At 37.1% G+C, this 12,518-nt stretch overlaps 1 protein-coding gene across 1 annotated transcript; it reads right to left on the bottom strand.

The window, feature by feature from the left end:
• Positions 1-309: 309 nt before the first annotated feature.
• On the bottom strand, positions 310-8,423 carry LOC108373934 (general transcriptional corepressor CYC8-like). The gene is made up of 3 exons (XM_017629874.1): positions 8,357-8,423; positions 1,601-1,894; positions 310-1,536 (listed from the first exon to the last, which is right to left on the bottom strand). Exons 1-3 carry the CDS (start codon positions 8,363-8,365, stop codon positions 310-312), a joined length of 1,530 nt encoding a protein of 509 aa, XP_017485363.1. The 5' UTR covers positions 8,366-8,423.
• Positions 8,424-12,518: the final 4,095 nt, after the last annotated feature.

Genomic DNA, 12,518 nt, shown 5'->3' with positions numbered 1-12,518 from the left:
CTGATGGCGGCTTGGTCAAATCATAGTCCATTATACGTAAGCTAGGGTCTGTTATCAAATCGTTACTGACTGTTGATCACACAATACTCCTGAATATTCTCTACTGCTCCCCCATTCTTGGTTGCTCTATTTCACTGTCGCTTTTTTTTTTCTAAATTCATTTTTAGTTAGTCATATGTATCTATTCTACTCATTCGTTTGCATTTTTCGTCCTGCCCTCTTCCACATAAATCGTCATTCGAATTTGTTATCTTTTTTGTTTTCGCTGTAATTAAGTGTCTGTGGTTTTTGTTGTTTTCACATATTCTATTACCATGTGGATTTGCCATTTCCACCACTGCTAGAGCCACTACCGCTGCTAGAGAAGAGCGTTTGCAAACGTCTGCTTCCACCGCGTAGTCCGCTGCGTAGTCCATTTTCATCACGACCGCCGCCTCGCTCGTCCGAACCGCTATTGCTGCCATCGTAGCTACTGAGCCCGCTGCTGCCACTGCCGCCACCATTCCGTCCTTTGATGCTGGCGCCACTAGTGCTGGCGCTACTTAATAGCCGCAAGCTGCTGCGCGACAATGTATCGTCGTCGTCATTGTCCAGCTGGTTGAGCAGTTGTTCGGTGGCGCTCAAGCGTCCGGCATCGCCACGTAGTGAAATGGTGCTGCTGCGTCCGCCATTGCCGCTGGCGTTGGTGATTTTCGTAGATATGACGCTGCGCATGCCCGTTGTGCCAGTGCTGCCATCGAGTAGCAGCGGCGAGTGTATGACTTGTGCCTGCACCGTGGCGCTTGCCGGTTGTGTGATGACAATTTGCGGCAGCGTGGTGCGTTCGATCGTTTGGCGTGTGCTGCCATCGCGCAGTTCCTTCAATGTGGAAATATCACGCTGTTGGGCGTATACGCTGCCGCTGGGTGCGCGCGTCAATATTGTAGGCGGATGTGAAACCACAGTGGCGTGAACGCTGTGCCCGAGCGTGCGGGTGGGCAGCGTTTGTGAGAGCAGCAGCGCTTGTTCGTTAGTCAAGCGTTCTTGTGATTGTTGCACTTGAGAACGCAACTGCTGTTGTTGCTGTTGGCGTTGCTGTTGCTGCTGCTGCAATTGTACCAATTGTTCCTGCTGTTCTTGCTGCTGTTGCTGTTGTTGCTTGTACTGCTGCTGGAACTGCTCCATCAGTTGCTGGGCCTGAGCGCGTGCCTGTGCCTCCGCTTGAATGCGCGCCTGCAATTCGGCGTCGCTTTGGACATGCGCCATAGCTTCGGCATGCGCCTTAGCTTGCGCTTGCAGTTGCGCCTCAGCGAGCGCCTGCGCTTCGGCATATGAGGCGGCCTGAGCTTGGGCTTCGGCGATGGCTTGTGCTTGAATTTGCGACTGCAGAGCCTCGTAGCTGTTGTAGCGCGATGAAGAAGCGGTGGCCGAGGAAGAGGTAGATGAGCGAGAGCGTTCGTCAACTAGTTGCTTGGAGACTACGGCGTTGAAGCCGTTGATGTCGTCAGCGGTGTACTCAACAACACGACGGGTGCCATCTGGCTCAACGAGAGAGTACTGGAAAGTGAAATTTCGAAATTATATTCAAGGCAGTGTGCACATTTTGCATCAGTTCGCTCACCTGTCCTTGCACCAAATCCCCATCACGCTTCTCCTCCTGCTGCTTCTCATCGCCGGTCAGCGTGTCGCGCACATCATAAGCGAAGCTATACTGCGGATGGCTGTCATAGTCCTCGGATGAGTCGGTGGTGGTGTCAGTTTGCTCCTGCGAATCACGGTCCTGTTGCTGTTGTTGCTGGGTAATTGATGACTTCTGTTGCTGTTGCAGCTGCGAAAAATCGATCGCTTGCAGGTGGGAATACGAGGCGCGCACAACATGGCACGACAACAGGCAAACACCGAGTATGTAGTAAAACTGGAATAGAGAAGAGGAGCAGCGAAAATATTGTTAGTTAATTTTGCATATGACTGACAACCGAGCATTTGTAAATAGCTGTATTTGTGCGCATGAAAGAGTGTAGCTGAAACATTGTCCATCTAAAATTTATTGTTGCAAGCAACAGTCTGCCAGTAGTGCACATCACTCTATTTTATGTAGGTAGTTTTACTTGGCGCACAACACTTCTGGGAAATTAGCAATTGCCATTTTGATGTTGAGAATGTAGAGTGCAAATGAGTGAGTCAGTAAAAGAGAAAGCTTAATGAAATCGTAAATATTTTATAGACAAACTGACAGTAGGTTTTAGACGTGTGCACAGAAATCTGCAGTTTATACAAACGTCTATTTAGTATGATGCTGAAGTAGCTAGAAGTTAAAAAATGCCCTCTCGGACAGAGACTTCGCAAAAAGTCTTTAAAGCTTCATATATTACTGATGTTATGGAGAAGTTATTGGGTCTGCTGCAATCGCAGTTGGATAATCCCAAAGCTGAGCAATATCCTGGACTAAAACCGCAAAATAATCAGTTGGTAAACACAAGTAATTCCCGATTCCTCAGAGAAAGAAATCACTTAAAATCAGGATCCATATATTGGAATGCGATTGAACTTTTGAAATTTGTAATTGGTGGTAGTATAGCAGATATATTTCAACAAATTTCATCGAGTACTTGGGGTATCAGATCAGCATAAGAACTACTGGGTTAAGATAAGGTATACATTCATCGTACCTTATCCCGAATTGAGCGATAGGCCTTTTTATTTATCCAAAGCGCACAGATGAATAAAATTAGCTTCATATCATTCATATGAAACAAAAAAAATTCTTGCTTTCGCTACAGTAGGCACTTTGACGCGGTGAGGGAGCTTAGCTGCATCGCCATATAGTTCCCTTCAGGATCCGGGTAACGCGGATGGTGTGCCGTCATATACGCTAGCCCATTCGCGGCTCCGGCCATGGGTGAACAGCGACCAATAACTGCTTTCCCCCTAATCCAGGTAGGTATGCGTCCGCTATAAGGAATGGTGTTTCTGGCGAGTGTCTGAAAGGGTGAATCCAAGGAGTGTGAGAAGGTGCGTAATAGGGATGGTAAAAAAACCTTAGCGCAATATAATCAAAATCATACAAAGGTTAGAAGCCGTGGTTGACTCTACTGACCGGGAAAATAAGCAAATAACATGGGCCAAAGAAGTAGTGGAGGTGGTATCTCAGACAACGACTGGCCTCCAGCGGTAGTATTGCGGATGCGTAGGTGACGGTAAGCTTTTTTATTCCTACTCGAAAATTCGTTTAGCCAAAAGTCGGTATTATACCATTCAGTCAACATTTCATTGTGAATGTTGTATTTAATAAGCACAACAACTAAATGTGTTTTAAATTTGTAGCTTAAAATATGCAAACAAATTCTGACTCGAGCTAGTCTTCCACTGAAATTGAATGGGCTACAAAACTAAGTACTCCTAAATTTTTTAAAAATTCGGATCAAAAAGCTAGATATTTCGATTAAATTTTTAACCGACTTCACAAAAAGAAGGAAGGTTATCAATTCGTCGGAATATTCTTTTATTAATTTTTATGTATGTTACCGCATAACTTTGGACCACTTTAACCGATTTCTATAATTATTTTTTTAAAGGAAAGGTGTTACCTCACAGGTGGTCCCATTCTAATTTGGTTTAAATCCGATCATTGGATAAATTTTTACATGAGAATTGAAGTCGGTTTTGTTTTTTGGTTAAAAAATATTATTATTTTTTTAATTTTTTTAAAATCTGTGCCTTTCTAGAAAGAATTTAAATAATAAAAAATTTAAATTAACCCTTAAATGCATTACTTTCTAGTAATTTCTAGTTAGAATGAGAGATGGTAGTGTAGAAAGAAATAAAAAAATAATAAAAATATTTCAAAACTCAAAATCGTCCTTTAATCCTAAGGTTAACGGTGTGTGGCCAAATGACTACATCGTGTTTATAAAGAATATTTTTTTAATACATTTGAGGCAAACAGATTTTAATTCATTTCAAATGAAAGTTCTTAAAACAATTGGTGTTTTTTGTTCAAGCATGACGCAACTCCGCATTTGTCGCCTTTTGTGCGACTGAACCCCTAGCATCCAGGATATTTGCATCGAATTTTATCTTCCACATACTCAAGCCAGTGTCCAATTTCATCGTTGTGAATATCTTGTGGTATATGCTGCGCTGGTACTTTTTTCTATTCGGCTTGGATGGCAGGCTCGATGTTGATTTAACTCAAACATTGGGAATTTTGCATCTACAGTTTTATGTTGCTTTTGATCTTATCTTTTTATCAATATCTCAGGATGAGTTCCAACAAAGGAGGAGATGAGAGTAACACATTTGTTGCCTTTTCAGACAACTGAAGTTATGTCAACTCCATTTATTATCGTGATATATATGTGACTGTTACCACGCTCAACTGTTATCTCTTGTCAAAGCAATAATTAAACCGGTCTAAAGAGTTTGTTGCCAAATGGAAACAGAATGCATTAAGGGTTAAGTAAGGAAAGAACAAACATTTTCAAAGCTTGCCTATACATTTTACTAATATTTTTGTGAACAAAATTGTATATACATACATACGCGATACCTTTGTTTTGTTTTAAACTAATAAGCTGTTATATTGATAACACTATGTCCTTCACTTCTATGTATGTATATGTAAATTTTATGAGATTATTACATTTCTAAACCATTGTTCAACAATATCCTCATCCAATTCATTTATATTGTTGCTAGCAACATGCTGCTGAAACATCTACTTGCGATGTATTTCCATATTGCTGTCAATTGGACAATTTGCAAAGACATAAATTTTATTTCGGACAAGTAAGCAGCAAAGAAAGGGAAAAATGTCTACTCAGAAATAAATATTCGTCAACAGAGATTTATGTATGTGCGCGAATTATTCAATTTCCCTCGCACTTTATTGAACCTTTATCAGTGATGGAATGACTAAATACTTGCATTGTAAAATATTTATGTGGGACGCCACGTTGTAAAACGTACGCAACCATACATACATATGTGAATTAGGCATATGACTTTTCAACTTTAGAAAGATTTAATGTACATGGTATCATGCAATGAGTTTATATGTATGTATACATTAATGAAACCGGGGTGTGATTTTAATTTAAGAATACTTTTTAAAAATTTCCCGCGGGAATCCCATTGAAAAGTTTGAACCTACTTATAATTCGCTAAGCACGTCTGAAGATAATTGCAATTTAATTAATTCACTTTTTCAAGCCTGATAAAACCAAAGTTTAGCTATATTGTAAAAATTTTCTACTTTCATTAAACAAGAATCCATATTCGGATTCGGATTTTACATGTGAAGTGATGGTCCATTGGCTAAAATCAGAATTACACTAACCCTAGTGTCATCGGGTTTTTTGAAAAAAAAATTTTAATAAACTTTAGATACTTCATTTGTTTCCGCCGGTATAACTCAAAAAATAAGAAAAAATAGTATTTTATATGTAATTTAATCAACTGCCCTTCAGAAAATTTCCAAAAAAAAAACACGAAATTGGACAAAATAAATTAACTTAATTTTAAAATGTTAAAAAAATAGTTGCTGAAATAGTTGTCATAGCAACTACTACTAACGTCGACCTAGAGCCGTTATTATACATACGAGAGCGAAAGTTTAAAGCTCAATTGCTTCCAGTCTGCCAATTTATATGCGGTGCATGGCATGATTTTTGAGAAGAACCCGCTAATGTTAAGCAGATATGTAGTAATCAGCGCTATAGCTGAATCTAACGTGGTCAGATTTTCGTGAAATCTACGAAAATACGATCACTGACCCTGATTTTCTACGAACCGATGCATTCAAAGTATATGCCTTGAAAATTCGGAGGGATATTTTTTGTCAAATTGGCACCAAAACATTATTTTTGTTTTTTTTTCACGATTTCTTAGCGTCGAGTAATAGGTACAAATTTCCACAAAAAAGTCATACGCCTAATGTACATACATATGTATGTATGTATATAAACGTGATATGAAAGTATGTGATCGAATGTCCTGTAAAATATAACTACAAAGTTGCTGTAGCCCAGCGAATGCATGTTGGTGCGATGCCAATGATTTATAGTCACACGTTGGGGTGTGGGAAAAATAGAGGGCGAGTGTGCAACAATGGAAATTTGACACAATATGCAATGGCTGCTAGTATGTACGTGGGAAGGGAGAGCTTTTAAAGAAAATTTTATTTTTATTGAACACAATATTTTGTTATAAAATTGCATTTAATTTTAGGGCAACTGGATCAATAGGTAGAATTTTTGAGAAATGGAGTCTAATTTATGCAATGCGTTATTGTTAGTAGACGCAGCACTAATCATGAAGGACGAATTTATGAAAACACGATAGTGTCCCTGATGAGATATTTGAAATTTAGCGTCCAAATATTTTTCACCTACTTTTCCAAACCATAAGTAACTAGTAAAAATGCGTGTGGACCTTTTTTGGTAAAGCTTGCTCGTAAAATGAATTTCCAAGCGACAAAAAGAACCTTTGTGTCAGTAAAGCAGCTGTTGGAAGTGTGCAGGTGTCGCCAAAAACTTTCTTGATCTTGGTTGAGGACGATTGAATCGAGCTCAATTAAGAGGAGTGAAATTAATAGGCTTTGCAGATGAGGCGGTAATTTTTGTAATCGGTTATTTCCACCTGCGGTGAGCAACATCATGAAGGAAACTCTAAAAACTTAAACAGACGGCAGCGTTGATCCGGATTAACTCGGACTAAATTCGGATCAACTGCAGTTAATTCCCGAGTTGATGCGGGAATTGTGTTTCTTGGATGTCTAGGGTTAAGAAGATCAATCCATCTGCTTAAATTTGCGAGTATTTTTCAGCCAGAAGTGTTTGCTACCGCACAAGGCTCTCGCCTTTTAAGGCCGACTTAGGAGTGCAGAATCCTTTGGATACTTAGAGTTAGTCGTCATTTTGAAGTAGACTTCGCTACACTCCCGGTTATGTAACACTGATGGTTATACATTGGCTTCAATCTAGGACCTCATTTGACCTCCTATCGGAAAAATATTTAGAGAAATTGTTTTTCTTCAGAAATCAGGTCAAAGCAAAGTGCCTGCGTGTCGCATAGCCTAACTAATGGGATCCGCATGCGATCCTACAAGAATACTCTATTTATTAGGAAAACCTAGACCGGAAGTATCGAGGCTGGTAGCAGTTTTTCTTGCTATTTTCCAGTTGCTACCCATGTCGGACTTCCGCGTATCGAATACAACAAATTCTGTAGAAGATTTAAAGTTGAAAACGAAAAGTAAATTATTTTGCAGGTGTCCGACTTTAATGAGAAGCAGATATACCACTCTAAGAGCATAAGATAAGCCTTCACAACATATTAAATTCTATCAACCATGCTGGTTTATTTAACCCATCTGAAGTGTTTAGAATTTACTCCTTCCTATAATTTTTTGGGTAATTTTCACCCAATAATAGAAATTAGTCAGTTTTAAGAAAAAAAGATTTACGGAAAAACTATGTGGCCTACTAGAAAACAAAATAAAATAAAAAACACTTTTATTTTTGGCAAACCATAGCTGATTATGCTTTTAACGAATAGAAAATGCTGCAGCTTCTTTAAAATTGCCTAACTCTGTAATTAAAAAATTGGTCCATGAAAATTGGGGCATTTTGACTCAAACATTGCAAGAGGTTTAAACATGCGTAATCATCCGAGGTTTATATTATCAAAACTGAATATAGTCATTTCTGAATACCGGTAAATGTAATTAGAACTCAGTACTTTAAAGTATCTATTCAACATTTAGTACTCATAACTTCGAATCGATCCTGAGTACATGTATCAAAGTGTGGCTGGAACAGAGTATTTTTGAGTACTGGGTTGGGTGTTCGATTAATCGACTTTTTTCCAAAACCGGTTTTCGAGTTATTCGAAAAATTGCAATTTGAGAAAATACCAGTTGCCGATTTTGAAATTAAGAAAAACCGCATAAATCAGTTTTAGTTTACATAGTTTTTACACACTGAGAGCGCTTGGCTTGGTATGAAGTCAAGACCAAAATTACAATAAAATTATTTATAGTAAATATAACTTTTAGAAAGGAGCAAAGCGAAATAAATTCAAAGTTTTTTTTTTAAATGTAACGTCTTATTTTAAGATTAAAAAACGCCTACAGGTTCTGAGTACTTTGGGGCTCTTATGTGAGTACTCAGTATCGGGTATTGTCGATCCTTTTGAGAATCCAGTACTTTTGGTGTCGATATTGCGCAGCACTACTTAATTGCTTCTTGAGCTTAAAGTTTTTGAACACAAGATCCACCTTAACCTTACCTTGGTTCCTCAAGTACATATTGTTAAAGAAAATTATTATATATCCAAGAATATATGTACACAAAAAAGAGCAACTGGATTCACGTACCCGCTTCATTATTATTCCTTCGATCGCAGCTCTCTCCACTAGGCTATTTTATATTAATTGCTTTAAGTTGTTTGAAATTTGATACAATACTTCTGCTTGCTTTATTTTTTTATTTTTATTTTGCTATTGCTTCGACACTGCCAAAGGATAATCAAACTGCTATAGAGAATCAATCCTTGGAGGCACACTTTGTTGCACGTACACTTGTCGAATGGCACTTTGTCAAGAGACGCACACCCAACTGTTGTCCAAGAATGCAATCAAACTTTTGATGACTTCTAAGAACTTGCCAACAGCTTTTATAGTTCGTCACTTGGTTACTGCTAGTATGTGTCACAGAAATAAAAAAATGTTGCTCGACTTTGCCAAATAAAAGACATAAAAAAAAAACAAAAAAAAAATAAAGATATAACGAAAATAAACTAAAACTAAATTACGCCGCCTAGTACTACTCAGTGACCGAATTGCTCTGAGTTACGCGTAACTGATATCCCCTATGCACTAAGAAGAACTTTCAAATCTTTTCAAGTTAAAATTACTTATGACCTTAGAGCATTTGACGCACAAAAAACCGGATGTATGTAGTACTTATATGCGCACACAAATTGGTATGTGTGTGTGTGTGTGTGTACTGTTGATTTTGGACGACATTCAAGCCTGGCAACTATGCTTCGCTGCTTCAGCATCAGCTTCATCTTCTCCATGCAGCGGAAGATTTGGCATTAGTGCCGAGGTGTGATTTTTTCGGCCGCCGGCATTCACTTACTTGCGTCTCAAATTTTGTCAAAAACTCGCAAGATGCATCTGAAGGGCAGCAGTGCGTGCTGTTGAATTGTTGAAATGTTTTAACTAAATTGTTGTTTAGCGGACGTTTGATTTGCTAACTTTAGTAACAAAGAGTAAAAAGAGCTCAAATTCACTTTGTTAAATATTTGAAAAGCATTTATTTTAGCCTGAATTTGTAAAAAATGATGGTTCGGACATTCTTTGCAAGAATTAACAGTGCAACGTTGCAGTTGTTGAATGCGGTTAATGTAAAGTAGTGTACAAACCTATCTAAATTACTAAACAAAATTACAAAATTAAAAATTAAAACAAATATTTGGCTGTTTCACAATTTGTATAGCATTTGGCTGGGATTATTCTCCACACAATTGGAACGGCAGATAGCATATCTACTTGGACGTTTGCTATTGCCTGCGGCAATCAAATGATTTCCAGTCCGGGCCTAGTTCTTGAGAGCAGCGATAACGCGGCTGAAGAAAATCGAAGCGCCGGGAGCCGATGGCATAATGACAGGGTTCTTTTTATTTAGGTTAAAGAATATATTCCACTATTGTATAAGTTTCGAAGCCATAGTTATAATTCACAGTTGATCACATTCGGGAGTCAAATATCCCATCAGTCACAATGAAAAGCCCCACTTTTTGTTTCTAGCACAATAAAAAGTATATTCTCACCCTGCAGTCGAGCGCATTGTTCAATTACTGGAAAATTTAAAAGCACTTAAAGGTACATTCACACAGAGAGCGGAGCCGGGCCGAGCTAAGTGAAGCCTTCCAGCCGAGCTACTGCAAGTTTTCTCAGAAGCATTTTGGGACTGAAAACATTATGCTTTCCAAAATATTCAAAAAGGTAACGAGTTTTTCAACTAATCTTTTGGACGGAATTGAGCAAATATTTTTGCCGCTTTTCATTGACGTTAAGTTTAAGTTAAGCAGTCGAGTTCGTGCGAGAAGCTCCACTCTGCCTCGTACAGTGTGGACACCTGGAGGTTTGCTTCGCTCTGCCTTTCTTCATTGGGTTCCACTCGGATTTCTGTGTGAATACACCCTAAGTCGTTAATTGGAATGCCATTGAAATAAAAATGCTAAAATGAGTACATCAAACCGAAGATCGCTCTGGGTTCCCTGATTCGGCATAAAATGACTCCCTCATTACCCCCGTTTTGGACCCGCTCAGCGTACTGAGCCAAAGACATATATAAATACTATGTCATCAAAAGGGTCTATGTGCTGCAACTAGTGTTCGTCCGATGCCACCATCTACTCGATGCATGTACTAATTAAAAGTATCGATGAGAATACTCGATGCTACTCAAAGTATCGCTAGGAAATACTCACATCCTCCCCTAATTAAGTACGACTTTTGTTCTCCACTTTCGTGCGATCTTTTAGGTTTAACTCTTGCAAAATCGAATAGTTCACATCCTGAATCGTTTTTTTTTTTGAAAACCACAGCATGGACCTATTTTTCTTTGATTTTCCCAAATTGAGAAAACAAGTAAATACCAGCACTTTGTACTCGATAAGTACCATGTCTCTTTATTGCTTCAAAGGTTTCAGTGATTTCCTTGATTTTATATCTTCGTGAAATAAGACTCTTAAAAAACCAAAAAAATGTTAAGTATTTCCAGAATGTCACTTTTAGGTGGAAAAGGATTTTTTACTTAAATAGATTATTTCTCCAAAAGTGGGCAAATGACAATGGGACGTTGTTGCCGAAGAAAGACGCCCCAATAAAATCGCACGTTGATGTCATAAAGAAGGTGGAAAAAACTTCGAAATTAGCTTATCTGATCATTGAGTTTTAAAGTGATATGCAAATGTTTAAAAAGCATGTATTTAATGTTAAAAATCAATACAATGCTTATCGGTTAGTATACTTTTTTCTAACAATTTCTAAACTTATTTATTCCTTTAGTTTACTTTTAAGCAGGGACCCGAACTTTTATAGCTTTTACAATAAAAGTAGTTGCGAAAAGGTTATATTGGGACTTTTATTTTATTTGCAATAAAATAATCCGTAAAATTTTATTCATTTAGACCAATTAGACTGTTAAACTTGGCCAAATATTTTTTAAGTCCAAAATGAAGTCCTTTCCAGATAACAAAAAAAAAACGCTTAATCAAAAAAATTTGGTATCAAATGAAAAGGACTGAAATAGCTTTAAAAAGATGATATCTAAACGAAGGTTGCCACCTATTTATATATATTTTTTTTATACTTTATATATATAATACGCGAAGCAATTTTTGTCGAGGTCATCAAATCTGCACCGTTCGTTCGATTCTCTAACCTGAGGAGTCATCTTAAAGGGCTTGGCCTGTAAGTGTGCAATGAGGGTTTATTATTTCAAAAAGAGTTACCACCTGTTAAAAATTTAATTTAAAAGTATTTAATTAGCAATGCTATTTAATCCGCACCGTTCATTCGATTTTGAAAAATGGGGAGTAAGATTATAGGGCTTGAGCTGTAAATGTAAAATAATATTCAAATTATTTTTTAAATAGTTCAATGAGTTATGGCAATATGTGTATCAACCAAAATGGTTTTGAAAATGCTTTATTTCTTAATTACATGCAGGAGGGTTGCCAATTGTTTAAAAAACTCAAATTCAATTTTAACTAATTTAATTGAAATATTTACCACCATATGGGTGACAGACGTCAGAACGTAATACTTGAAAATATTTTGAAGCGCGTTGCAACTTTTAAATTAAAAAAATATTAAAATATGGGTAACAAATGAGACATTTTCAAGGAATATTTAGTTTGAACTTTGAAATCTTTAAAGAGGGTTGGCACCCTTAAAATAGTTTATTAAAATTATTTAATAAGTTAAATGAATTATTAAAAGATGGGTGTGTATTTACTCAATTTATTTCATCAGTTAAAAAAGATTGAAAAAGATTTTAATTTGAAAATACATTTTGGCGGGTTGCCACCTGATTGAAAAATCGAATTAATTTATCTTATAAGTTATTTGAAATATTAAAATATGGAAATCTTTATTTTAGTTTGAACATTTAGAATTTTTTTGCGGCTTTTTGTTTAAAAATTTTAATTCAAATTATTTTCTAAGTGAAATTAATAATTAGAAGATGGGTGCTAATGGAACTGAGTTTAAAACGGATTAGTTTCTGAACTGTATAGAAGAGAGGTGCCACGTGTTTAAAGAATCAAATGCAACTTAATTTGTTTAGCTTATACACAGGTTAAATGAAATATTCATATTATAGAGTGTCCAGCCGTCTTTAGTTAGAAAATGTTATTGATTAGGGTTGCCACTAATTCAAAGAGCTTAACTATGTATGTATGTACTATACATATGTACATATAGAGATATATAATACGAGAAGGCTTTTTTGAAGCTCATCTGA

This window comes from Rhagoletis zephyria, unplaced genomic scaffold, assembly GCF_001687245.7.
Source record: "Rhagoletis zephyria isolate East Lansing unplaced genomic scaffold, Rhagoletis_zephyria_1.1 Rzeph_scaffold_07162, whole genome shotgun sequence".
NCBI lineage: Eukaryota > Metazoa > Arthropoda > Insecta > Diptera > Tephritidae > Rhagoletis > Rhagoletis zephyria.
Note: the sequence above shows the minus strand (reverse complement) of the source record. Positions and strands in the feature narration are given on the sequence as shown.